The sequence below is a fragment of the Alosa alosa genome, chromosome 6 (genome assembly GCF_017589495.1).
Source record: "Alosa alosa isolate M-15738 ecotype Scorff River chromosome 6, AALO_Geno_1.1, whole genome shotgun sequence".
NCBI lineage: Eukaryota > Metazoa > Chordata > Actinopteri > Clupeiformes > Clupeidae > Alosa > Alosa alosa.
Genome location: NC_063194.1, coordinates 30,956,146 through 30,983,913, shown reverse-complemented (window position 1 = coordinate 30,983,913; position 27,768 = coordinate 30,956,146). Strand labels below are relative to the sequence as shown.

At 44.8% G+C, this 27,768-nt stretch overlaps 1 protein-coding gene and 1 long non-coding RNA gene across 8 annotated transcripts; one reads left to right on the top strand and one right to left on the bottom strand.

Moving 5' to 3' along the window:
* On the bottom strand, nt 1-12,618 carry LOC125296633. 2 transcript variants are annotated; one of them, XR_007193817.1, is made up of 4 exons: nt 12,095-12,618; nt 6,360-6,484; nt 5,034-5,113; nt 1-833 (listed from the first exon to the last, which is right to left on the bottom strand). It is a non-coding gene; the product is annotated as an uncharacterized LOC125296633 (long non-coding RNA). The 2 variants fall into 2 exon arrangements; XR_007193818.1 differs by lacking the exons at nt 6,360-6,484; nt 12,095-12,618 and adding an exon at nt 5,668-5,753.
* On the top strand, nt 1,193-24,962 carry LOC125296631 (E3 ubiquitin-protein ligase TRIM39). Of its 6 annotated transcripts, none has more exons than XM_048246649.1 (11): nt 5,881-6,030; nt 6,378-6,514; nt 8,169-8,876; nt 15,307-15,402; nt 15,853-16,143; nt 16,935-17,106; nt 19,543-19,623; nt 19,735-19,761; nt 19,939-19,965; nt 20,267-20,442; nt 23,487-24,962. In XM_048246649.1, exons 2-11 carry the CDS (start codon nt 6,395-6,397, stop codon nt 23,844-23,846), a joined length of 2,058 nt encoding a protein of 685 aa, XP_048102606.1. In that variant the 5' UTR covers nt 5,881-6,030; nt 6,378-6,394; the 3' UTR covers nt 23,847-24,962. The 6 variants fall into 6 exon arrangements, with proteins under 6 accessions (XP_048102609.1, XP_048102606.1, XP_048102607.1 ...); XM_048246650.1 differs by having other exon boundaries at nt 6,375-6,514; XM_048246652.1 differs by lacking the exons at nt 5,881-6,030; nt 6,378-6,514 and adding an exon at nt 1,193-1,272 and having other exon boundaries at nt 15,853-16,086.
* The last annotated feature ends 2,806 nt before the right edge of the window (nt 24,963-27,768 follow it).

Here is a 27,768-nt window from a genome sequence, read left to right as displayed (position 1 = left end):
TAAATATGAGAGTCTGTGCATGGTAACCTACATCTATGTAATTTAGTATTAGCAAACCCCAAGTTACTCTAGAATTGTATTGTTTTGAGATGACAAGGGTGAACATTTCCTCATACTGAAGGGCTCAAACGCAGCTGCCACTAAGTCGGATTTGAACATAAACATGTTTATTTGCCTAGCCTGCGCTGCTCTGCTCCTGCGGTTGGGCGGTTTCCTCATTTAGCCCTGTGAATCAGGCAACCGTCTGGCTCATCGGGCTCTCAGTCGCCTCCTCCTGTCAGAGCCTTCCTGTACTGGAGCCTCAAATGAATCTCCTCTCCACCGGCAGTCCCACTCGCTGCCAGTCCGTCACGTCGGCTGTGACGGCAGCGTGCGGTTGCCTTGGCGGCAGCAGATGCCAAGATTCACCACAGCGTTCGTTACTCAGTCGGCGAGTGGAGGACAGCTATGATCCCTCAACCTGTCGAGTTTCCTCTTTTACTAAAGGCAGCAACATGTCTGGATCCCGACTGTATAGCACCATCTGCGTGTAGGCCTCAGGCTAAAGCCACGCTCCAGCTGTGCCATCATCACCAGTGACGAGGATGATTAATCTCAGTGAGTGGGATGCTGGTGTTTAAAAAGTACATCAGATAAGTGGGCAGGTAGGGAGACGTTGGTAAAATAAGCAAGATAATGGCCATTCGCTTGTTGCTGTTATTGGTGCTTTCTTTAACATCTTGGGAGACCTGAGCATCATGACTGGTGCTGCCGGTCTACAGGTGTGCCAGGCAGACGGTCAGCGGTCAGCATCTGACGTTAGGGGCCTGGTTTCCACACCTGTCTGGCCTATGCTGGAAAATCACAACATTGGGAACAAGTGGGAGACGTTTAGTTCCTGACTAACTTTGCACCTTCACAAACACAAACAAGCATACAAATGGAAAAAACGTGTCATGTTACAAACTCACCAGACAGCTTTCCAGCAGTGGCCATACCTGGTCTCTCACTCACACACCCTAGCTCTGTTCTCTCTCTCTCTCTCTCTCTCTCTCTCTCACACACACACACCCTAGCTCAGTTCTCTCTCTCTCCCTCTCACACACACACTCACAGTGGCATTTGCATGCATGCAAACCAGTGGAACAGGATAGCTCACTTCACAGTATTTTAAGCTATCGAGAGCGCAAGACACCTCAGAAGGAGGTAGAAAGACAGGGTGAACCAGCTCTTCAGAGAACAGTGCACTATAGCCAAGGATTGGAAGCTGAGCAGGACTCACAACATCAAGAGGTATGGAGTGTGTTTGGGCTGTTTTTTCTGTTGGAAAATAATGTATAATACAGAATAATGTGGCACTGGAGTAGAGGAATATTCAATACTTTCTGGCTAAACATGATGGCAGAAGTAGATTTCTATAATCCCATACCAACTTCTGATAGCCCTCCTGACAGAAGTGGTGCTAAACTAATACATTTAGTAGTGCAGAGTTAGTGGTATGTGATTTAAACTGTGGCAAATGATCTACCATTTGTTCCTGCTACCTTGTAGAGGTCACTGAGTAAAGTAAAAAGCCTTTTATTTATATGGTGCATTTTATATGAAGAGTGCAACTAAAGCGCTCAGTGCTAAAGCCTTGAGCCAAAATGTCCCAATGGTGTGTCTGTGCCCAATGGTGGCTTCTGTAGTCAGAAGGATCGAGCCACAGTATTTCTTCTAAATGTTCAATGAGTAAAACATTTTACAGCAAGTAGACTGGAATATTTCATGGTTACAATATGGACATTGAAAGTGAAGTGTGTCTTGTTGTAGAGTGTATTACTTTAGCACATTACTTTGCCATATGCACATGGCTGAATCAGATAAGGACTTTGCATGTAGTGCTCATTGCAAGCATAACATCCCAAGAGCAGCAACACCAGGAGGAAAACACTGGGCCACTGCCTGAGCTGAGGAGAATTACAGCAATGATGACATGCTAAAGACATATTTAGCAAATGGATTTATGCAATTATGCACCTCTTTGTAAAGGGATGTGGAAAGTGAGACTTTTTTCACTTTTTTTGGATAAGGTCACAAAATCTGTTATCAAGGGGTACACCTCTGGGTTGATGGCCATTCTAGTTTGTGTTTGACAGACCTACTGGGCATTGAAAAGGGATGTCTGCCGTCCACCGGTTGACTTTACTAACAACTGTGTACACAAAAGGAAGAAAACCAACATCCGTAAAACCATGAAGGGTGTGCCACACGCATGGGCCACAATACAAGGATACAAGGAAGTTTATTGTCACATGCATATAGTTACTGGAAGTAAGAAATGCAGTGAAATTATGTCTGGTGTCAGCCTATTTGTGCATTTATGGGGGTAAAAAAGTGCAGTAGAAGAGGGGTTTAGTAGAATAAGTGGCAAGGGCTGCATAAGAAAGGTGGGGGAGGATTGGGATTGGGGGCACCAACAAGGAGCACCCAAGAGCAACAGGGGCAAGGAAAAACTCCCTTACCAAGGAAGAAACCTTGGGCAGATCCACGGCTCAATACATATGGCCTGTAATCTGTTCCAGTCAAACAAGATTTTTGGATTATAATTTGAACCTTTATTTAACCAGGGAGAAAATAACATTGAGATTGTCATCTCTTCAAACCAAAAATAGGCCTACAATACACAAAAAGACAAACAACATTGACTGAAGGCAATAGACAACAGTGACACACAAAACGTGTCACACACGATCACATCTTAGATATGATTTTGCAATGCTCCCTTACACAAACATGTATCTCGTTTGTCCTTAAAAATTTGTCTTGGCAGAGGCAGAGAGCAGAGGAATGTCTCTTTGTTATCTAGACCAGAGCAGTCAGGGTTGCCCTGCAGACAGAGGATTACGAAAGGAGATTTACCCCAGAAGCTGCTTCACTTGACATGTTTGACATTTAAAAGAGACTCTCCACACAAACCCCGCATGTGGGGGAAAGGCGTTATGATACGTTATGAGAGTTGAACTATTTGTCATCGAAGTTGAGGAATTTGATCAAAGCATGGAAACCGATGAAGATATATCGATCTACTGTAGTCAGTCAGTGTAAGCAGGCTTACCAGCTCAAATGGAAATGTCCATGCGAAGCGTGATTGGACAAATGCATATAAAAACAAATCAGTGTTTTGTATTTTAAATGCATCTCCTGACTTCCGGTTAAGTTGCGGAAATTGGACCTGGGACAAATCTGTAAACCGGTGATAAAACAGTATTGCTAGCAGAGCTGAAACCTCTATTAGGTGCAGATCTGGCCCTCAGTCAGATACCGTATGTCCGCTACAGGGGGATCTAAAGGCTTTTATGTGGATCCGGCCCAAAGGAAATTGTTATCTATGAAACATGGGTTTACATCACTAACACAGGCTGGAAGGTAGACAAAGATGGGAGATATTCAGCTGCTAAAAGCTTACAAGTTCACAGTGCTGCGTAGTAGACAACAATGTTAATGTTTTAGATAGATAGATAGATAGATAGATAGATAGATAGATACTTTATTGATCCCCAGGGGAAATTCAAGAAGTTTTGCATTTCATGGCGTAACATACTCAGAAATAGGATCTTCAGGCTCTCTATACAAACCCTTTCCTCGCTCGACCAAGTCTGCAGTTTCAGGTGCGTGTGTAAGTACAGTCATGGTGGTGCAGATACATCATGCCTATTACTTCTCCTAAAGCACTCTCAGTGGAGCAATGATGAACTGCTGAGGAACCTGATCCGACCACAAACCAGCCATCAGTTCCTGAGCTCTGTGCTGCTGTGCTGCAGGGGTCCAGCCTGGGGCAGCTGTCTTGGCAGCTGCACAGCACCGGTCTCAGTGGACGGAACGCACAGGATGGATGGCACAAGCTTCTGCTGAGTGATGGGCCTTTTTTATGGCGGCCATTATGTCTCTCACATAAAAGCCTGCTGCCTGTATTTTAAAGCCGCTACAGTGCACTGTGTTGAGGAAGTGGTGTGGAGAGAGAAGATCTTTATGGGAGATTTCAGTGTAGAAATGCTGAATGCAAGCTGACAAGCGACATACTCAATTGCCTTTATTACAGAACCAATATACTGTGTGTATGCTCCCACAACATATCTCCCATTTAAGTTAGTATCCGTCATCCATTTTGGTCTTGAATGTGACAAGCAAGTGTGTGCAGATGAGTGCTTTGCTGAGGAGGGGATCTAGTTTTATGCGTACAGTCAGGGATGGATTACTGCACGGGCTCTTCTCTTCTAGAGAGAAGTTCCCAGAGCCAAAACAGTCATAATGCCTCCGAGTGCAATGGACATTACATCCGATCTGACCAATATCCATCCCAGAGTTAGTGCTGAGGGTATTGCATCAAGCAATCCTGAAAGAATAATCCTAATGTGTGGACATTCTCTCGTGATGTGCACATCCAGCACCTGTGCCTGTGTGGGCGCTCTCAAACCCATCCATCATACTTTCTAAGCCATACACCGGAGTCTAAGATAAACCCCACGAGAAAATAAGCAGCAAATAAGTAGTTAGTAGCAAATGAACAACACAAAGCATTGCTTACTAAATGCAATGGTGAAGAGGCATTCTCCTATTGTAAAAGTATAGCAACAAAGCCAGGATATCAGCAGATCATTGTACTTTCTTCTACCATTTTAGTTGGATTATTCACAGACCATTACAGACATTATAGACAGATATAATTCATCATGAAAATGTTGACTGTGCTCACTTGGCATGAGCATCTGCAGACTGTTGAGGCGTACAGCATTAGAGGTATACACACATGCTCTCCCATAGGCCATTTCCAGAGGAGCATATAAAAGTGTGTACCGTAAATCCTTGACCCAAATATCAGTGGAGAGTTTGTGAGGAAAGACTGCTGTTGTGTGAGTAATTGTTTGTGAATAGGGGTGAGAGAGAAGAGCTGATTAGGGATTATCTTTGCTTCTTGAGTGAGTCATTTTCCATATGGGCATAGTGTTTACTGGTACTTGAGTTCTTTGAACAACAAGCACTCCTTTTTTTTTTTAAAAGGAAAGCACACATACCTTCACAGAACAGACAACACTCCATGTGTGTGGCAGAATGTGGTTGGACCCTGACTTGTTCAGACCGGACCAACAACATGCTTGAACAGATAAAAACAAATGGCATGCCTTAAATATGTTGTTTTTGTTTTAAAGTTTACTTGGGTAGGCTAAGCCCTTGTCAATTACAGACCCATCTAAGAGACATTTGATTATACATGCCTGATACCACAGGTTGAAAATCGGATTCATTCAGAGCTACTGTTTTGACATGCAGTAATGGTATCCTCTTTGGCATGATGTAGCTCTGAGAGTCAGTTTTATTTATTACTTGTTAAGTGGCATGTTTGTTTGGTATTTATTTATTCCTGGCCTTTGCATGGACTAGATTTATTTAATTGCCACTGAAGTGAAACTGGTATTTCGTCATGGAAGATTTCTTCCTCCTGCACTGCACAGAAATGGCCATGGTGAATGACATTTCTTTTGTGTCCGATCATGTTGTAGCATACAACTATCACGGTGTGTTTATCTAATGAGCTTTATGTCTGGTAGGGGGCTCCAAAAGGTTTACTGATAGATGCAATAGTGACAGTAATAATTTTTACAACAGAGAGAATCCCATCTGTAAATTCTTAGAATTTATAGTTCTCACATGTCTGCAGGTTGTTTTGTTGCACAGATCTCCTTGGATGTGCGCAGGTGAATTTTCTATCAGTCAGGTTCCTGGGTGTTTCCTTCTTTGATCTTTTGGTTCCTTGGTCACTGATTGGTGATTGTTCCCAGGTGTGATAGCCTCCTAGTGGCGTGTGGGTGGGGGGAACCCAGGAACTGCCACTGCCCAGCCATGTGGGCCTAGTTCAGCTAAGGACTCAAACTAGCATGCTAGCACACTTTAGGCCACCTCCTCTTTGAGTCTGAATTCTGCAGAAGTGCTGTACACAGATAGTGTTTAATTTTTTGGTGATAGATTGTGAGTGTTCTTGGAAACCCTTGGCAGAAAACTTCATCTATACAGGTAAGAGAGAGCAAGTGGCTCTCTGATCTCGATACACCTGTGTAGTTGCACTTCTCCGAAACACTCATGGAAACAAACAAAATGAGAAACTGGGCTGCATATATGATCAAATGCATGTTTAAGTCGTCACTGATGTGGTACTGTGTTCGTGCTGGATGTGTCTCATGGCTCATTGCACTGATCAGAGCTGTTCAGCAGGTTGTCTCAGGGTTGGGCTAATGTGCAAGCTTTTCATTCTGTCTGTTGGCTTTGATTTGCCCTGTGTGCTTGCAGTGCTGTGTGTGTACAGTAATGTGTTGATGTTGCATTTGGCCTTATCTGGAAGTTACCCATATTCCTCCAAGTAGGAACGTCTGCAATAGGAATGCACTTCGGTCCAGTGGTCCTTGTCCTTCTCTTGAGGAGGTTGGGCCTTTCATCTGAATGTGGAGTCTTTGCAGCATGGAGGGTTTCCCTATCAGCGAGTCAAGCAAATGAAATGTGTGTATGTCACATATCAAATAAATATAATATTATCCTTATATACATAACTTTCTCTTAATATTTATGCATATATTATATAAATACAACATTATGCATACATATTATTCCATACTATGTATATAATGACACCTTTTGAGTGCTTTTTGGTTTTATATAATAGCATTGTCAAGTAAATCCCTTGTAGATGTTGTTTTTCTCTGTTATTGGGGTGTGTTTCTTTAGGCTTCGTGAACATGACTAATGGATTCTTTCAGGCTTATATCAACACCGATTCAAGTTGGTGCTGTTGTGCTGCTCAGACAGTAGTGTTGTGTTGGCTGTGGCTTAGTAAAAATAGGGAAGAGGAACATGGACAGATGGCCTGATTATCCTGTTTAATTAACACCGTTTTTACAGCATCGCCTCGGCTTAGAACTGGAGGAAATACATCATCATTAAGCATTTCCAGAGCTAAATACCCAAGAAGTGCAGGGAGATGTGACATTAAAAAGTCATCATTACATCCAAATGTGAATATGAGGATACTTGGAGGATTCCATGATTATGAGCTAATTATGAACTTTGCCTCTTAACACCAGAGCACTGAATCTTTTCTGTCTGTCAATGTTGAACAACTGCAGTAGTTGTGTTCAGGAACAGGCAGAGAATTGAGCTGTGCTCAGAAGTTTTGGAAGTGTTTAAGGGGAGAGATATGCTTACAATCCTAAGGATCTCACCAGCTGGATCAAGATCCAGATTTTAGAAGACTAGCACAGCCATTCTTGCCCAGTTTGTTTCCAAGATGTGACATTTTCCAGTCTTTAGGATTTGTGCAATAATTAAGCACCTGGGACACCTGTGCTCTCTCTCTCTATAATGTCCAAGGGAGACAATGAAGGCTAACCTAGCCTAGCCTGAAAGGGTTCTTAAAAGAACAGGGGGTGGGGCATTGAACCTTACCGCATGGGGAAAAAAAGAAATAAAAAAATAGCAATGGCTCTTAGTCTGATTGACCAAAAATGGCTCATCAGTGCAAGAGAGAATCACTACTGGGTAACAGTACTGGTCAGGGGCGTAGCACAAGATCCTGGGCCCCTGCATAGGCAGTCCTGATGGGCCCCCATGTTCCCAGGTAAAATAAAATATATTCCAGACTTTTCAAGGGCCCTCTCTCCCCTTGGGCCCCTATAATCAGTAGTGGTTTTATCCCCAGTCCGACGCCCCTGGTACTGGTCAATAATAAAAGTCTTAAGGTCTTCCCTGGAAAAGACATTGCCTGGATGGCATGTTGCTCAAAACCTGTATACAGGGGTCAGCCGTGGCCTACTGGTTAGCACTTCGTAACCGTAGCAAGGCACCTAACCCTCACTGCTCCCCTCACTGCCGCTGTTGATGCAGGCAGCTCACTGCGCCGGGATTAGTGTGTGCTTCACCTCACTGTGTGTTCACTGTGTGCTGAGTGTGTTTCACTAATTCACGGATTGGGATAAATGCAGAGACCAAATTTCCCTCACGGGATCAAAAGAGTATATATACATACTTATACTATACATAGTTACACATACTGGTATGTATGCTTTAGGGACCTACTAATCTTCTCTTTTCTATGCAGCAGACTGGTCACTGCGTGTCTGTCCTCCCTTGTGTAACGTGTTTACTTTGTGCTTCTGTTCCAGGCTGTTCCCACACTGTCCCCGGTGCTGAAGATGGCTCAGGTGGCGCTGTCGGCCGACGTCCTCTCGGAGGGCGAGGTGACTTGCTCCATCTGCCTGGACCTGCTGTGCGACCCGGTCACCACGCCCTGCGGGCACAACTTCTGCCAGGGCTGCATCGGCGGCTACTGGGCCTCCATCGAGGTGTGCACGTGCCCGCTCTGCAAGCGCGTCTTCGACGAGCGGCCGAAGCTCAGCATCAACCGCGTGCTGGCCGCCATCACCAACCACTACAAGGTGGCCCAGTACGACGCCGAGGACATGGCCACTGGCCCGGCCAGCCTGGCAATGATGCCCGTGCCCAAACCCCGCTCCAAAGCCGGCGCCTTCGGGGCCGAGACGATCCCAGAGGACCTGGACGTGGCGAAGGGGAAGGCGGTCCTGTGCGACGTGTGCTCAGGCCGGAAGCAGCGGGCGGTCAGCACCTGCATGACTTGCATGGCGTCGTACTGCCAGGAGCACGTTCGGCCGCACCACGAGACGTCGTTCTACCACAGCCACCAGCTGCACGACCCCGGCGAGGCCATGCGCGGCCGAATGTGCCCCACGCACGGCCGGCTGCTGGACGTCTACTGCCGCACTGACCAGGCCTGCATCTGCTCCATCTGCGTGCTGGAGACGCACCGCACACACAATACCGTGTCCGTGCAGACCGAGAGGGTCATCAAACAGGTGTGTGTGTGTGCATGCACGCGCTGGGGGGTGTGTGTGTGTGTGTGTGTGTGTGTGTGTGTGCATGCGCTGGGGCCAGAGGTTGTGTGTGTGCAGGGCCGGTGGAAGGAATGGCCAATTTGGTATATATATATATAGGCTAACAAGTGCTTAGGCTAACAAGTGCTTAGGCTAACAAGTGCTTAGGCTAACAAGTGCTTAGGCTAACAAATGCTTAGGCTAACAAATGCTTAGGCTAACAAATGCTTAGGCTAACAAATGCTTAGGCCCCGTTGATGTGGACTCTAAGCGTTTAACCCTTAAACCCCTACAAGCACGCCATACAGTATGGCAACTGTGGCAAGGAAAAACTCATATTCCAGGAAGAAACCTTGAGCAGTACCTGACTTAATATCTGCTTCTGGCTGGCTGCAGCTCTAATGGCAGCAGTCGAATGTAGAATAATCTGAAAAGTAGTCTACAAGATAGGATGAGTTAACTATACAGGTATGTTTTCAGGTCTTTTTTTTTTTTTAGATATTCACTGAACTCACCTGTTTGATGTACAGAGGCAGGGTGTTCCATAGATTTGGGGCATTATGGATAAAAGGCTCCAGAACTCACAACAATGGATTGTGTCTTAAAGGGACACCAGGCAACGTTTTCGTGTTAATTACTTATCTTCGTAAGTTGGTATATGGTTCAATGACTCATTACAGGGCAAATGAAGACTCTTTCGCCCGCCCCTACTGCCTGTAGGAAGAATATCCCGTTTGCAAGTTCAGTGTATCGTACCCACTGACCGAAGCAGGATCAGTTTACATCCTGCATCCACAGCACAGAGGCAGGCTAACGAAACGCTAGCGATTGTTGCAAACGTGTGTATAATGGCAGAGCCGGCGAAGAAGCAGCGAAAACTTGACAGAAGACGCAAAGAAAAGGAAAAGAGCTTCAGACCGAGCGAGGGGGAGTTTCGTAGAGAAAAAGCATCAGGCTTGCCTGGTGTCCCTTTAAAGGAGCCACACCACTTTTATGACACTAGTGCTGTTCTGTTGACCTTTAGTTTTGTTGCTACTGGGCATGAAGGACAGGCCAATTACTGTCTATCATTGGTTAGACAGTGGTAGATTTAGAAAAAAAGTCAGCACATTTTAATCATATCGCAATAATACCATTTTGTATCTCTATAAACTGTATCTCTAGTGCCCGGTATCCTGATATCTAAATAAGTATATATACTTTTTTGATCCTGTGAGGGAAATTTGTTCTCTGCATTTAACCCAATCCGTGAATTAGTGAAACACACACAGTGCACAGCACACAGTGTACACACAGTGAGGTGAAGCACACACTAATCCCGGTGCAGTGAGCTGCCTGCATCAACAGCGGCGCTCGGGGAGCAGTGAGGGGTTAGGTGCCTTGCTCAACCTCAGCCGTGCCTACTGGTCGGGGTTCGAACCGGCAACCCTCCGGTTACAAGTCCGAAGCACTAACCAGTAGGCCACTGCTGCCCCAATGTATGGGGCATACTATGTATCTGAATGGGGCCCCTCAATCATATACTATGGGTTACAGTATGTTATTCACCCCTGATATCTGAATGGGGCCCCTCAATCATATACTATGGGTTATGTTATTCACCCCTGATAATGGGGCCCCTCAATCATATACTATGGGTTACAGTATGTTATTCACCCCTGATATCTGAATGGAGCCCTCAATCATATACTATGGGTTACAGTATGTTATTCACCCCTGATATCTGAATGGGGCCCTTCAATGGTCTCAATCTTTCCATAAAACTTGCCAGAAGTCATCATTTAAGAGGTTATTTTTCAAATGTTTATTCCGGGGGGACATGCCCCCGGATCCCCCTAGAATTGCTGAACTACTACCTTTTTCAGGTGGGCAGGGGGGCCCTTTTCATGTCTGTGCCCAGGGGCCCAGGCTCATAATCCTTCCATGCCACGGGGTTAAAACACTGGTCTTGTTTTCAAGTGCAATCAGTAAATTACTTGTATATTTTAAAGAAACTTTTCCATTTTATTCGTTTTTTTTACATAAATCCAGGATTATACATAGCAAAAGAGTCAGCTGACAGACATTTTTAGAATTGAACGTGCGTGCATGGACTATGACTTCACACTCTCACTCCAGCCAAACACCCGAAGTGTGTGTGTGTGTGTGTGTGTGTGTGTACACGTGTGTGTTTGGGAGATGGAATAAGAGCACTGAACCATGAAGTGGTATGTAGGGTGTGTGTGAGAGTGGTAGAAAGCTAAGCACCATGTAAAGATGATGAAATGAGTTGGGATGTGTCAGATGGAGAGATATAAGAGGATCCTCTTTGTATTCAAGAACAAGGTGTGTGTGTGTGTGTGAGGGAGAGAACAAGGTAAGGGCGTGTGTGTGTGTGTGTGAGAGAGAGAGAGAAAAGCCCAGCACCATGTAGAGATGATGATCAAAAGAGGTCTTTGTAATCACCTTGAACAAGGAAGAGGTGTGTGTGTATGTGTGTATGTGTCTTTACTCAGGTGACCATACGTATCACGGCACAGAAGGTTCCGGTAAGGCTGCTATGTAGAGTATGTTGCATGACTGCACAGTTAACGGAGGAATTTGGCGTTCGCATACTGTAAATATTTTCCCACACACAGGCGTTCCTTATGATTCTGACTATGTAGTTTTCCACTCTGGTAGAGATTCCGTCTGACGTAAGGCTAAAGTTAAATTTGGGCGTAAACCAATGAAATAGCTGAAATGTCTTGGACAAGAATAGGCACAGTTTACATACTATACAGATATTGAAAACTTCAAAATCTAATCTGTTACAAGCAATATTTCTTCTCTGGGGTCAGTCATGGGGTCAAACATGCTTGTAAAATGCTTTCAAATGCTTTCTAATGATCTCAGTTTCACACGTTTTGTGTCCCAATTTCATCAAACTTCTCTTTGAAAAGTTAGTTTGACCCTCAAACCATTACAAATATTAAAAAACATCCCCTTGAAATTAGAATAGATGTACAGAGATTATGAGTAGATGCAATGCTCTCTATGGTCTGAAGTACCAAGCCATAAAATACAGACTTCTTGGAACTGTTAGGATCTTTCACAACAGCCCTGCTGCTTTATAAGGACTTGAGCACTGAGAGACTGCTAGCTTAAACACTCACATAAAAATGTCCCTCCCCAACGAGCAGTCTTCTCATGACAAGAGAAGGAAACATTCCCATACTCACGCGCCACATACTACCCTGGTAGCAGACAGTTGCGAAACAGATCCAGTTTTAGCCCGGATCCTTTGACTTCCACATCAGATGAGGCGAGGGCCATGTATGCTGCAGAGTCTATCTGTTATCAGCTGACCGAGCGTTCCGATCACATGTTTACACCGTCTGCATGGTTCCTGCGTTGATGATGGAGGTGATAAGGCGTGTGATTATGTGATTCTGACATCTGTTGTGCTGTTTTCATCATAAAAGACAGTGGTGTTGCACACTACAGACTATTCTTATGGAAGAGCAGACTCAAATTAAACAATAACTCTAAATGCTTTGAAAAACCCACAATAGCTACATTCCTGTGATGATGGCTGTGATCTGGGATGTGAGGCATGTGATTGAATGAATTCTGCCATGTACCCAAGTTGTGTTGTGGAAATAGTTGGGCTTTTGATTACCCTAATGGATTTTACCCTCTTGGAATGTGCGGTTCATATTTCAGATGTTAAACTCAAGATGTTAAACAATTTAATCATCTGCATCGTCCCATCCTCCCCTGGAGCAGTGTTAGTCAATCACAATGTTTTAACGCAGCGATGTGAATATGTTTAGTTCCTGGACTTTCTAATGAGGAGACACAGCACTCAAAAACTACTCCATAGAAATGCATGGGGTTAGTTTGTAACGCCAATATGGCCGTTGTCTACACATATCCCACCCCTTCCTCGGCAAAACGTTGACATGTGAATACATTGAGCCAATCATATGGTGTGATGTGAATACATCGTGCCAATCATGTGTTGTGATCTCGCCGCTGGAGCAAGATTGGTGTCGTGAAGCCTTGCGCACGCGCAGTTCGACCCAAAGACTGTGCCCGATGAGTGCCCATAAAACGTTGGTATATGGCCGCCGAGTGGAGGGATTTGCCTTAAAGGACTTTGGTTTAACGCAGCAATGTGAATATGTTTAGTTCCTGGAGGTTTGGATGGTTCTCAGACACCAATTTATTTGGAGGAAAGGTGACAGTCTGCTCTCGCTAACTTCTTGAGTCATTGAGAAAACACTCCCTGTTGACGACACACTTTTTCAACTCCCACACTTGAATAGCGTCTGGATTAAATCACTTGTGTTGTGACGTCTCTGCTCACCCTTAAGAATAGGCCTGCAATGAGTAACACCATTGCTTTTATGATGAAAACAGCAATATACTGTAGATGCTAGATTAACAACTTGTATTACACAATACGACCTATAACACAATTCACTTGACAGCGCTGCATAGATTCTAGATTAACAAATTGTATTACACAGCACGTATAACACAATCCACCTGACAGCACTGCACTATTTATGCCAGATTAACAACTTTTATGACAGAGCACGACCTATAACACAATCCACCTGACAGCACTGCATAGATGCTAGATTAACAACTTTTATGACACAGAACGACCTATAACACAATCCACCTGGGAGTGCTGCACTGTAAGCATTAGCATGAAATACAACAAAAGAAAAAAAAAAAGATAGAATGTAAACATGAAAACTAGGGCTGTCAAAATAACTGATTAATTTCGATTAATTAATTTGAGAAAAAATAACTGATTAAAAAAAATTAGTGCAGATTAATCGATTCTGTATGACCTTTGACCCCGAGCCGTTCTAGTCAGTAAAATGACTGTAAAATGAAGGGGAGAGAAGAAAACGTGCTGCTTGGATCATTGATTGGAACATTTACTTTTAAAAAACTGCCTGATGGTGTTGATAAAAAATAAAGTGTTGAAAATAAAGTCCTCTGCAATGTCTGCAGCAAAGAATTTGCATATCACCGGAGTTCATCAACTCTATAGTCGCACATCAATGCAAAGAAATAAGTGTTGATATTGAGGGGAGTATTAATTTATTTTCATTGTGTCCCCTAGGTTATTTCTGTGGCCTGAAATGCCTTGTATGTAAAAAAAAACTTCTTCCCGAAGCACTTTATTTTGAATTTATTTGAATTTGAAGCACTTTGAATTTATTTCCTCAGCATATTAGGTCATATCCTGGATTATTATGGCAATTATTTGAACAGTGAAAATTATATAGTAAATTTTTGAACTTTAATGTCACTAATGCTGATTATTCAATGATTCATTTGAATTTAAATATTTAAAATACTTTCACAGCAAAAATTACATATGCGATTAATTTAGATTAATTAATCACAGAGTATGTAATTAATTAGATTATTTTTTTTAATCGATTGACAGCCCTAATGAAAACAGAAATTAAAAGTGTGGGCCTTAATAGACCTATATCACCTTTCAGAGAGAATCTGATTGAAGAGATGGTGGCGCGGGTCAGATGAGTCCCTGATGGTGTTTGTGACCCGACGTAGGCACCTAGTTCTGTTAAAGCAGCTAGTGAAGGCAGCTGAGTTTTGGTGGATCTCTGTGCTGTTTTGATGACTCTTTGAAGAGCCGCCTTCTTGGCCTCAGAGCAGCTGGAATACCACACCAAGAGGCCTTAGGGTGAATTGAATTTTAAAAATAATTTAATTGAATTTTAAATATAATTCAACAGGAAAACATACATGTAAAAAGATCAACAACTCAAGACAAAAGGCAAGCATTGTTATGAAACTGAATGTAGCAAAATAATCATAATTGTTGGAAGTCATAATCACGATTAATCGATTAATTTGATTAATTGCACAGCCCTAGTTGTGGGTGTAGAGGGAGGAGAGAAGATGGCTCAGCGCACTGCCCTCTATATCAGTGTTTCTCAAACTTTTTCAGACCAAGGACCACTTATAATACCACCAATAATAATTAAAAAAACCTCACAGACCACCTAAAAAAAGAGTAGACCTACTTTAACAGTATATATAGGCCTACACAACAGGCCTACTCACTGAACCACCTTGCTTATTGTCTTTGCACCTTGCATCAGAGGATTCGTATGATTTAAACTGGCATAGCTTACTTAACTGTTTGGATATGCATACAAGTTGGTTCAATACTGCAAACAACTTACTCATTTACATATATTATTTTACCACGTCTGCTCGTGGACCACACTTTCAGAAACACTGTAGAGCTCTGGTGTGGAGTGTCAGAGCACAGGAGAGATGGGTCCCCATTCTGACAGACTGTGAACTTGTATACAAATGAGATGCTACTCTTATACAATCATACTGATCGTCTGTGTGTATGTTTTGTGTGTTCTTCTTTGCTACCATCTCACAGAAACTGCTGAGTAAGACGGAACTGGACATTCAGACCAGCATCGAGAGGAAGAGTCTCAGCCTGGCGGACTTGAGGGGGAGGATACACACAGTGAAGGTGAACATCATGTCCGACCGGAGGGACGCTGGTTAAAGGAACGTGGCAACGTTTTGGGAAATAATTCACTGAAAGTGGATCAGACCAGTTAGCTTATAGCTCTCTTTTAGCTATAGCCCAGGCTAACTGGTCCAACTCACTTCCAGTGAATTATGCTAAGCTAGGCTAACATGTTCAGACTGTAACATTGTCAGAATATAACGTATCATAGCAAAACATCGTAACAGCTACACTATCAATTTCCAGCTCGCATGTTTTTAGCACTCGCTACATTTTGCTACTCACTACTTAACTTTTGCTTTTGAACTTTTGTTTTTTTTCCAAGTTTTGGACTTGAAAAAAGTGTGTCAGTGTGAAAGGCGTGGTGTGTTGGAAGACGATACAGATTGCGATCTTGTTCTTGAAACTATTCACACCTCTGGTGTTGGCCGTAACCTTTGACCCCTGTAGAACTATGCCAGGGCGGAGCAGGCTCAGCTGGAACACCTGCTGGGGGAGGTGATCTGCTCGGTGGACCGGATTCGCCGGGAGCTCGTAGGTGGGATGCAGGAGAAGCAGATGTCTGCGACTGGTCGGGCAGAGGAAATAGCGGCGCGGCAGGAGGCAGAGCTAAGCAGGATGCAGGAAGTGAGGGCAAAACTTGAGGAACAGGCCACCTCTGATGACCACATCGGCTTCCTGCAGGTGACGCACGCACGCACGCACGCACGCACCTCTGATGACCACATCGGCTTCCTGCAGGTGACGCACACGCACGCACGCACACGCACCTCTGATGACCACATGGCTTCCTGCAGGTGACGCACGCACGCACACGCACCTCTGATGACCACATCGGCTTCCTGCAGATGGAGCACGCACACACACGCACAAATAGGCTTCCTGCAGGTGACGCACGCACGCACGCACCTCTGATGACCACATCGGCTTCCTGCAGGTGACGCACGCACGCACGCACCTCTGATGACCACATCGCTTCCTGCAGGTGACGCACGCACGCACGCACCTCTGATGACCACATCGGCTTCCTGCAGGTGACGCACGCACGCACGCACACGCACCTCTGATGACCACATCGCTTCCTGCAGGTGACGCACGCACGCACGCACGCACGCACCTCTCTGGATGACCACACGGGCTTCCTGCAGGTGACGACACGCACGCACGCACCTCTGATGACCACATCGGCTTCCTGCTAATATCACACGCACAAACACCTCTGACTGATGACCACATCGGCTTCCTGCAGATGGAGCACGCACACACACGCACAAATACACACACACACGTGCACAAACACCTCTGATGACCTCACCGGCTTCCTACAGGTGACACACACACACACGCACGCAGCGCGGCGCGATGCGATGCGGTACGCGTCGTCGCGTCTACAGATGAGATACACACACCATGCTTATGAAGCACTTTCGGTGATCAGACTGATAAAGAGATGAAAATGAACCATGTTGCTGAGACCCTGTGTGTGTGTGTGTGTGTGTGTGCGCGTGTATGTGTTGCGCCTGCCTCTGCAGAGCTTTGAGGAGGTGAGCGCTCCCCTGGATGCTGAGCTGAATCAGCGACGGGATGAACCCGAGGTGGACCTGGAGCTGCGCTTCTCTCTGGACGACGTCAAGACCGCGCTCAGGGACGTCCACGAGAGGCTGGAGGATATCCGTGGGGGAGAGGTGCGCTACCGACACTCGGGTGAGTTGCCTTCGTGCTTGTTGTGGTGACCAGTGCCCATCCTAGACTCTGGGATCAGATATTGTTTAGCCTGACCAAACCGGATTTATTCAAGGCCAGAACTGTAGTCTATAGCAGGGGTCGGCAACCTTTTCTCTTGAAAGGGCCATTTTTTGTAAAAATAAATCTGTCTGGGGCAGGCTTGTGCAAAATTCCAGAATTAAATTGAAACTGGCTCTTAAAGGTACACTATGCAGGTTTTTTTAGCTTAATATGCAAGTTTTTTAGCTTAATTTACCTTCATTTAACAGCTTCAGAGTCATTGGAATGGTTATATGACTTTTTTCGGGTTTAATGGTGGCCGTCTCGCTTCCCCCTAGCGCCTGAGAGCGGAAAAACCACCTTTGCAACTGTGGGCCGGCGGGCCGACGGCCTCAGTGTCAGGAAGTATAACGAGTGTAACGAATTGCTTTACTGCATTCAAATACACATACACGCCAGGCATCGGCTAGAAAAAGGTAGCGTTTCTCAGGTAGTAGTTTCTCAGACATTCGTCATGACGGAGCCAGCGAAAAAGAAGCAAAAAACCGTGAAAACATTCAGGAAATTGCCAATACTGCAAAGTTTACCTTTAAATTCCAATTCAATTCTGCATTCTTGCATTTCAATTGAGGTAGCAAACAAGAAGCAGAATTGCAATTCAAACTGGTCTGGGGCCGCAAAGATGTCGGAAACATTTAAAAGAAATTAGTTTAGACATCTCTATCTTTATTAGCCTCAGGCAATAAAGATAGAGATGTAATCGCCTACTATATGAAATTGCTAGAAATATTTTATAACTTCCATTTTTATAGAAAGGCAGGGAGCCGCTAGAGAGGAACTAAAGGGCCGCAGGTTGCCTACCCCTGGTCTATAGGCATCAAATGATGTCTAATTCATATGTTGTATCGTTGGCATTGGACGTTGTTGTGGTGACTGACAGCGGTGGTGGTGGGGTGCCATGGTAACAGGAATAGCTGATGCGTCAGAATTCCCAGATAGTTTTAAACACACAGGCCTATAATTACCACACAGCACACACTTGTGTCTGTTTGTGTTTTTATTTTAACCCGGTGCGTGCCTTCATCACAGTCCACATGGCCTGTTTATATGGTCATTATCCATTTTAGTCCACATGGCCTGTGAATACGGTCATTATCCATTTTAAACAAACTGATGACTCCTGCAAACTCCAATTACATGTCCCCTTTGTAGATGGAGCAATATGTTGCCTCGCTGAAAGGCTTTTAATCGGCGAGGCCCTGGAATGACTCATGTTGATGTTGTGAAGACGTTTCTCACACTGTGATGGCAGTGAACAGGTGGCAGGTAGCAGTAGTATAGTATAGTATATATACTCTTTTGATCCCATGAAGGAAATTTGGTCTCTGCATTTATCCCAATCCGTGAATTAGTGAAACACACTCGGCACACAGTGAACACACAGTGAGGTGAAGCACACACTAATCCCAACGCAGCTCGGGGAGCAGTGAGGGGTTAGGTGCTAAGCTCCCACTGGTCGGGGTTCGAACCGGAAACCCTCCGGTTACAAGTCCGAAGCGCTAACCAGTAGGCCACGGCTGCCCCAACTGCAGACACAACTGGAGCGAAGTTGGCTCCCGCACGGGCCCCATCTGGCCCAGAACCGGCTGCTCTCTGTGTTGCCCAGACCCGGCTGGCTCATGTGGGCTAAACCCGGGCCAGAGCCGGCCCAGATCCAGCTGCGCTGCTGTCACATGGCTTCGCTGCTGCTGTCTTCTGGCTGGTGGAGTGTTAATGACATGCGAAGCACCACGTTGGGCAGGTTCAGATTACGCCTATTTACTCAATTATCACCCAGCCAAAGGCAATAGACACAGAGTGTGGAATTATGGTTAGCATCAACACCTATGCTTGGGATGAGGAAGTGAACAGGTGTGTGTGTGTGTGTGTGTGTGTGTGAGGGAGTAGCTGCTGAGCCTCTTGCCCACACCGTCCCAAACCCCCCGCCCCCGCACACACACACACCCACACACACCCACACATTTCACTCTACCCACATAATAAGGGGAGCGTAATGTCTCTCTCTCTGTCTGTCTGTCTCTGTATGAATTCCACCTTCATCCCACTCCGTCTGACTTGATTTCAGCTGGTCAGGTGAGGGATGCTGACATCAGCTGGTCAGGTGAGAGATGCTGACTTCAGCTGGTCAGGTGAGAGATGCTGACATCAGCTTGGACACTGAGATCACGCAGCTCTGGGCCGGATGCGTTGCAGTGTCGCTCTCGCACCCCACAGCCGTACCTGTGAAACATTCTTGACCGAATGGTGCAATTGGAATGAACAGGCTGAAAGAGGCAGGATAATGGCTCCAGGCCCATGCGACTGTGATGCTGTATTTTCATATCCATTATTGAACTGTGTGTGTGTGTGTTGCAGTCCCAACGCTGCAAGAGAGTGAGAGCATGATCAGCATCAGATCAACGGGGTCAATGGGAAGGAGAGACTGGTCACTGAAAGGTAAGATCCCCCCCCCCCCCCCCCCCCCCCCACACACACACACACTACTAATCTGGGCGTGCTTCCCTGTACAGTATATCTTCTAAAGTGTGTCTCAATATTTCTTTCTAGACATGCGCAGAATAAAGCCTGGCTCAGGTAGGCTTGGTTGTTTGATCATCACGCATCATGGGATGAAATGTCAAATGTGAATCTATTCCTTTAATAGGTCCTAATGAACTTAATTAACTATCATGCAAAGATATGGCACTTATAAATGTTTGCTCAATGAATGTCCACATGTTTACATCTATTTGGTTTTCTGTTCTCCATCAGCACACAAGAAGGTGAAAGGATATATGGGTAAGTTTGAGACCACAACACTTCTGACCAGTCTCGAGTCTATATTGTCTATAGAGCCTTTTTATTGACATGTTTTCATTTTTATTAACTTTACCGCGTTTAACTTCTTTTCTCTACCTGACTATTCTTTCTGGAAGAATGGATCTTTTAGTAGAACCTCAAAATGTATTTTCTTTTACCCACAGCCTAGCCTCACTACCTTTAGCTTTAGCCGTTAGCTTTAACTTCATGATGTGTGAGTGAGATTGTGTGTGTGTGTGTGTGTGTAACCCTGGCTGCTGTCTCTGCCTGCTTCCTCCAGAGGACGTGACTCTGAACCCGGTGACCGCGTACCCTTTCCTGATCCTGTCCGAAGATCGTAAGCAGGTCAAGCGTGGCGAAAAGCTGCAGTTCTACCGAAACAGCACCCAGCGCTTCGACGTCTGGTCCTGCGTGCTCGCCAAGGAGGGCTTCGAGTCGGGAAGGCACTACTGGGAGGTCAGAAGGATTTTTATTCATTTTTTAAATGTTTGTTGTAATGACGTAAAAATTTTTTTTACGTCATTACAACATACATCAAACCATTTTCTGATGTTTTCTGAAGTAAAATGATTTTGCTGAATAGTATTAGTCAGAGCCATATAAAGGTAGAGTTGCGACAATGGGTGTTCAAAATTCGTTAAGGTCACGTGGTTCATGTAAACTTCAAAAAGTTCCCGGAAGTGACAATGGATTAGAATCATGATTAGAATGCATTAAATAAGCTACTGTTCAATGAGAAACAGAGCCACAAAAAGAAAATAAATGCATTGATATAAAATATTTATAACACAGTGTAATTATTGTGTAAACTGTGTAGTTATCCTACCATTACAACAATATTAAATTAAACTCCAGACCGTAGCCTGCTAAATATCGGAAGGTGACCTTTTTTTCTCCCTTTTACGTATGTGTCACTTAATATTAGTTTCTGTACAAAACCAAGACGGGAGATTCTTTAGAAAACGCAATAGCACCCACCCCATAAGTGTAGCCTAGGCCTATCTAGGCCTAGCCTACAAAAGCGCATGGAGATTTTAATTTTGCAACGAGAAACTGTAACACAGCTAGTCTAAGTCTAACATTAACTTGTTTGAGTTTTCTCCCCAACGTTTTCTCTGGTAGCTCTTCACTGATCTGAGATAATGAGCGAACTACCTTAAGTAGCTAGCGTCTTGGGAGAATTAAAAAAAAAGTTTTCTAACATCTCTCCAGTGGTGGGCATGTTAAGTTAACCGTAGAATTACCTACACAGTAACTCCATGGTAATGCGATGCGAGTGATTATAATAACATATAAAACGTGATATAGTCCTTGATAAACTAGATGTACCGCAGAGCGGTACAAAATATGACCGCCGCCCAGTCCAGCACATTTTTTCGACAAAAATAAATCTTGCTGAAAGGCCTATATGATTCTAACTGTCTCACTAAATTGCATTATCCACACTCAATTCTCACTGGTATCTGCTAGACAACAAGTACCAAAACATGATTAGTTCATTGATTTCACATGTAAAATTCATTTTATACAACCCCACCCCCATCTTGCCTGTTCATGATTCTGAGAAATTCTTGAATTGTGTGTGTGTGTGCGCGCGCGTGTGTGTTTGCCTGCGTATGTGTGTTTGTGCATGCATGCGTACATATGTCTACTGTGTGAGTATGTGTCATACGTATGAATAATGTGAATGTATGTGTGTGCGTGTGTATCTGTTTATGCACATGGAATGGGTTAACATGACCCCTGGAGGCAAACATACGGAAAAAATTGGTCATCCTAGGCCCTACGGTTCTCAAGATATTCACAGAAAACTGTGTCTGCCCTACCCTCCTTTCGGGGGGTCCAGTACAGCGGGGGGGCTACAGATCAAAACGAAAAACGATGGTTCCATACTATCCATGTGGGGTTACATGCCCACCAAGTTTCGTGGTACCCGGTCTTTCAGTGTCCCGGGAATCCTTGTTGGTGTACGGTCACTAAATGTACACATAAATTATTTTATTGTAAGGCCCCCCATGAACGAAAGTTCACAAAACTTGGCATGCATTCGGAGGGTGTCATAATGATCCTACACTCTGTAAGGCCCCTTCCAATGAGGTGCCAACTTGAGACGGCTCTCTGTAGGATCATGTAGCCATACAAGGTCTCCGACCTCATACGGACGGTGTCTCATGTGAACGTCATAGTGGGCTTTCTGACGCTCTTGTGCCACAGTCTGATTGTCCGTGGCTCTCTTGAACGCCGTTTCTAAACCTGCCGTGAGGGAGGCAGCAAAACTCCCCGGGCAAGTATTTCCCCAACTTGTCTGAGGACCAAGGAGCACATCAGCTGGGATCCTCGCTTCTCTGCCATGGGTGAGGTAGAAAGGGGTGAATCCAGTGCTGGCATGCACACTAGTGTTGTAGGCAAAAGCAACCTGTTTCAGAAAAGAGTCCCACTCCCCTTCACAGGAGAGAAGGGTCTTCGCCAATTGGTCAATTAAAGTTCGATCCAGCCTTTCGACCATGCCATCTGAGCGAGGGTTGTATGGTGTAGTGCGAGTCTTTTTTACACAGTAGCTGACGCATGTTCTTGACTAGTTCAGACTCAAACTGCCTCCCCATATCTGTATGCAATGTCTCCATTACCCCATGTTCCATTACATACTCACTAAACAGACAAGAGGCAACTGTCATTGCTGTCTGGTCAGGTATGGCATACAAGTTGACATATTTGGTATAATAGTCTTCTACAGCCAGCACATATCTGTTTCCCCGAGATGTCACAGGCAGCTCTAAAATGTCAGCAGCCACCCGCTGGAAAGGTCTTACCGCCTGCGAGCTCATCAAAGGTGCCTGGTACTTAGGAACAGGTGACTTCCTCCTCTGGCATGCATAGCACTCCTCACACCACTTCCGTATGTCACGGTGCATGCTGGGCCAAAAGCACATGCGGCGTGCTCGTGCCAGGACCTTTTCGAAGGCCAGATGACCTACAAGTGGACCGCCATGCAGCTGACACAAGAGCTCTGGGACCAATGCAGCTGGAATGACTGTTTGTGCTATCTGCTCAATTCCAGGCTGCTCCAGCATGCGGCATAGCAGTCCATCGACCAAGCATTTAGCTTCACCAAACAGTCTATACTGCTGTAACTGCACTGCTGCTATTATTAATTGTTAACTTCCGGGAACTATTTGAGGCTTCCATTAGCTGCCATCGTTGGGAAAAAATGGAACATTAGCATCAATGGAGTTGTCGCAACTCCACCTTTTATATGGCTCTGGAATTAGTTAATCGGGTCTATGGATGTTTTCTGGACTGAGGTCTAATAAATGGATCCCATGTCTGGTAGGACCATTTATTTATTTATTTGTTTATTGTTTACATATGTGTCACTGCCCAGATATATGCTCTGAGTTTTTATTGTTGCAATCTATTTGCGTTTTGTATTATTATGGGGTGGGGGGGTTATTCTTTCCTGCAGTCGTCCTGACAACCCTTCCTCCCTGTTCCACCTCCAGGTGACCGTGGGTGAGAATAAGGACTGGAAGCTGGGTGTGGCCCTGGAGTCTGCCCACAGGAAGGGCCTGTTCGACATGGGCCCCTCGGCCGGCTACTACGCCCTCTGGTGGGGCGGCGCGCACCTGCGCCCTCTGACCCCGCCGCCGCTGGGCAAGGTGAAGGTGACGGGGCGCCTGCGCCGCATCGGGGTCTTCCTGGACTGCGAGGAGGGCCACGTCATCTTCTACAACGCCAAGTCCGGCAGCGAGCTGTACTCGTTCACCGCGCCGCGCTTCACTGAGAGGGTGATGCCGCTGTTTGGGACCGGGGACAAGGAGGTCCCTCTGGTGCTGAGCAGCGTACTGGATGGACACCATTGAAGAAGGGATGAAAGATGGATGGGCTGGCTTGAAGGAGGGAGGGAGAGCGAGAGAGAGAATGAAAGGGGGACAGTAAGAAAGAGTGAATGGCAGAGAGAAACAGAGTGAGAGAATGGAATAGAAATAGAGTTAATGTGGGAGAGAGAGAGTGGAAAGAGGATTGTGGGTGGTTGAAGGACAAATTTATCATTATTGTTGGAGAGACTTTGGTGACCCAGTGAACAGCACAACTTCACTCAGCATCTGTGTTATTTTGACAGTGGGGGGTGAACAAATGAATGAGTGTGAGTATTTCTGGCACTGACTGACTGTGAGAGTGAATGTGACTATCTCTGGGACTGTGAATGTGAGTGTGTGGGAGTGGCGGAATTTGAGTTTTTATATCTTGTGTGTAGGATGGTGCAAGGGCACGCAGACAGGAGCAGAGAGAGAGAGAAAGAGGTACTGCACACACAGTAGAATGAGTAAGCATATTTAGAGCGGGGGAGAGAGGGAGAGAAAAAAAAAAAAGCCATTTGTGGCGGATGATGTGGGTGGGTGTGTTAGTCGATAAAAAGAAACAGCTTGCTGGCCATGGCACTTTGACAGTCAGTCAAGGTGAGCAGATACATGAGATTTTAAGATTTACAGAGAAATTAACTTTGGTTTAGCAACTCTCACAACACACACACACACACACACACGAAAAGAACAAACTAATATGGGTCTAGGATGAGTACACGCTTGATGCACATTTCTTTTTGGAGCCCTGAGGAGAAGGGTAGGTGGGCAAATGCATGTTTGCTATAAGAGACCGTTTGTCTTGTCACAGTTCCCCCCCCCAGAGTTTTCCTGTTCGTCGCCTCATGTATTTATAGGGTAAAGGGGTTTGGTGTAGTTTCTGAGTATGTTTAGAATAGTGAAGAATAGAAATACAGTCAGCCTTGTTACTGTTTCTTTGTTCCTTATCAGTGATGAGTTGCTAAATCTATGCCTATAAGAGCCATTTTATTTATTTTTCTTTTAGACCAAATAAAAATTCATAATTTGTATAATCTTATAATAAATGTTCATGTTTTGTCATACTTGTGAATTGTATATTTTCAAAGCAATAAACATTGCCTCTTTGATACAATATATTATACTACAGTATTACTCATTCAAGTCTACATGCCTGCTGAAACTCAGACATCATGATATTAAACCATATTCACTAAAGCAGAAGTTCTCCTGTGATGACTAAAGGAAACCCAGTTAGCAGGCCTGTAATTCAAATCTAAATGTGACCAGTTTCACACTAGTTGAGTATAGATGCTACCACTAGGGGTCAGTAAAATACAGACACATCAGTGAGTGCAGAATGAGCTGACCGTGAAGGCATCACAGACCTGCTATGAGCTGGTACCGTTATGCATACTGGTTATCCTTAAAGGAATGGGGAGGTAAAGCAGTGTTCCTCTGTGCATGAAAGGCTGAGGACCACAGTCATGGCTGAAGGAAATTCTCCAGTGACCTCGACTGACCAGTTAGCGTTTATGTCTCCAACACAGTTCACCTCACGGCACACTTCACTGGTCACGGTATCCTCCACGATGTCCAGCAGCAGGGTTGAGGATGACATGGGTTGTGCACTGCAGAACCATGATAGCTATCATTGTCCATTTTTTGGGAGGATGGTCTTCTCAGAGGTGGAGATGCTCATCAGATAACCTCCTTTCTTTTACATGCTACTGTAGCTAGTGGAACTGGTTGTCATGTATATTCTGGGGCACACATTCTCAGTATGATTAAGTTTTATATGCTAAAATTTGACTCCACCCGAATCGAGATACGCTTATTGTATGCTGTTTGGACACAGCCAACAAAGACACTTCATATTCAGTACATGCTTTCTTCGTGCTCTCGGTTTATGTTGGCATTTACTAATGTACTGATGCTAGGGGGAGGGGCTATAGAATCTGTACATCTGCCGGGTTATTTGAGATTGCACTGATCCAAAGCTGAGGTTTATGTGCGACTGCAACTAAAGCCAAAAACAAACTGTAAATTTGTGTACATTTTTGACAGGTTTTTGTGCATGTATTACTGAGCAAAACTTTTATCCAACTTCCAATACTTTCCCAGGTCTGTATATTTCATAATTCTAATACTTTCCCAGGTCTGTAAAAAACAGCATTTAATAATTCTGTTTTCAATTCCCAATTCCCATACCTCAAAACTCACCATGTGGTCTACATCTGGTCACTCTAACGTCCTGTAAAAGGCTAATGAATGACAATCGGTCAACATTAGGGATCACTTGTCACCTGAACAGAATCCACAGCGCATAAAAACAAAACCCCATTCTCTTTATTTCAGTAATCATTTTACAGTAGTCACTCTTAAGTAGCTGCCTTGAGTTTTTTTGTCTTTTTTTTGTCTCTTGTTTCTCATTGTTCTGCTTCTTTTCCTCTTTCTTTTGATCAACACAATGGAAGAAACCAGAACACAAGTCCAAAATAAAAAACAGAAAAGAAACAAATGGATAAAAAAAATGCCCCTGAACATTCAAAAAAGAAAGAACAAAACAGGAATTTTGGCAAGAGATGATTAGGATGGTGGTGGTGATGATGGTGGTGGTGGTGGTGATGGTCTATCTGATCCAGTGCCTTCTTTCGGGTAGAACATGGTTTGGTTCAGACGATATTACATAATCTAAGGGGGAGAACAGGATCAACTACAAAATGAGGGATTGGGGGCAAAGGGATCAGGAGTGATCGGGTATTCGGCTCGATTCCTCATGAATCACATTTGACACTGCAGAGCAGGTCAGTGCCTTAGAAAGTCGTTTGAGTTCAATGCATAAAATGCCTCACAAGTCCAACGCAGGGTTCTCTGTGCCTTAAGATAGCTGTGGCACTCCACACACTTGATATGCCAGAATTGGTGAGATCCCACAGTCTGTAGGATGCTTTAGAATGAGCAACATGGTTCTCCATCGTTCCTTTGCGGGTTCACAGAAAGGAACGATAAAACAAGGCCCCTCACCAGCAGTTAGGAACATGACTGCCAATGACCACACACATACACACACACACACACACACACATACACACATACTCTCTCTCAGACACACACAGAGATTACAGCCATTACAAGTAGTAATGCATGATTTCGCTGTTCAAATTCAGGCAAATTGGTTTTGATTGAAATGGTTTTACAGAGGAATGATATAGGCGGGAGTAGCATTTCCTTTTTCTTTTACAATTCTTCCTCTTAAACAAGTGAAGCACTTGAAAAATAAAAGTTTTGACTAAATTCTCATGTGAAGACTGTTCTTCACCATCTTGATCTGATCCACGCGTTAAACATCAATGTCAACATGACAGTTACAAGTTGGACACGCAATAAATTACATTTAAAAATACAATGCAAAAAAAGAGAAGAAATTAGGCTTTTGGTGAAAATTGTGGCAAAGATTTTACATGAAATGGTCATCGTGTACGAGGCCTTGTATACATGTGCATCTTTTGGTTTGTCATTGAGACGGTTACCCCTGCAGAAGGTAGAGGGAGGAGGGACTGGCTCCTGGTTGTGTACGGATGGATCAAGCATTCCAGTAGGAGAGCTAAAGTACAACTGCACCACCTGATGCTTGGTCAGTCCCACAACCAGGCTGTGGCCAACTGTAGAACCCATCTTATTCCAATCGGGCGCGGATCTGCTGGATTTGGGCATGACCCCTCAAGAACACTAACTGGGCTGGGATGACCTGATCCTCGCCCGTGTTGCGGACCGGGCCACACTGAGAGGTCAACACGTTCCGCCTCAGACCCCAACACTGTAACTTGGGCAGTCCTGATTCCGGAACTTTAATTCACCAACAAAAGCTCCATGACAACACTGAGCGGTGTCATGTGGTTCTGTTAGCTCAAGCTAAGCAGGCTTCCATTGGCCCTTCTCT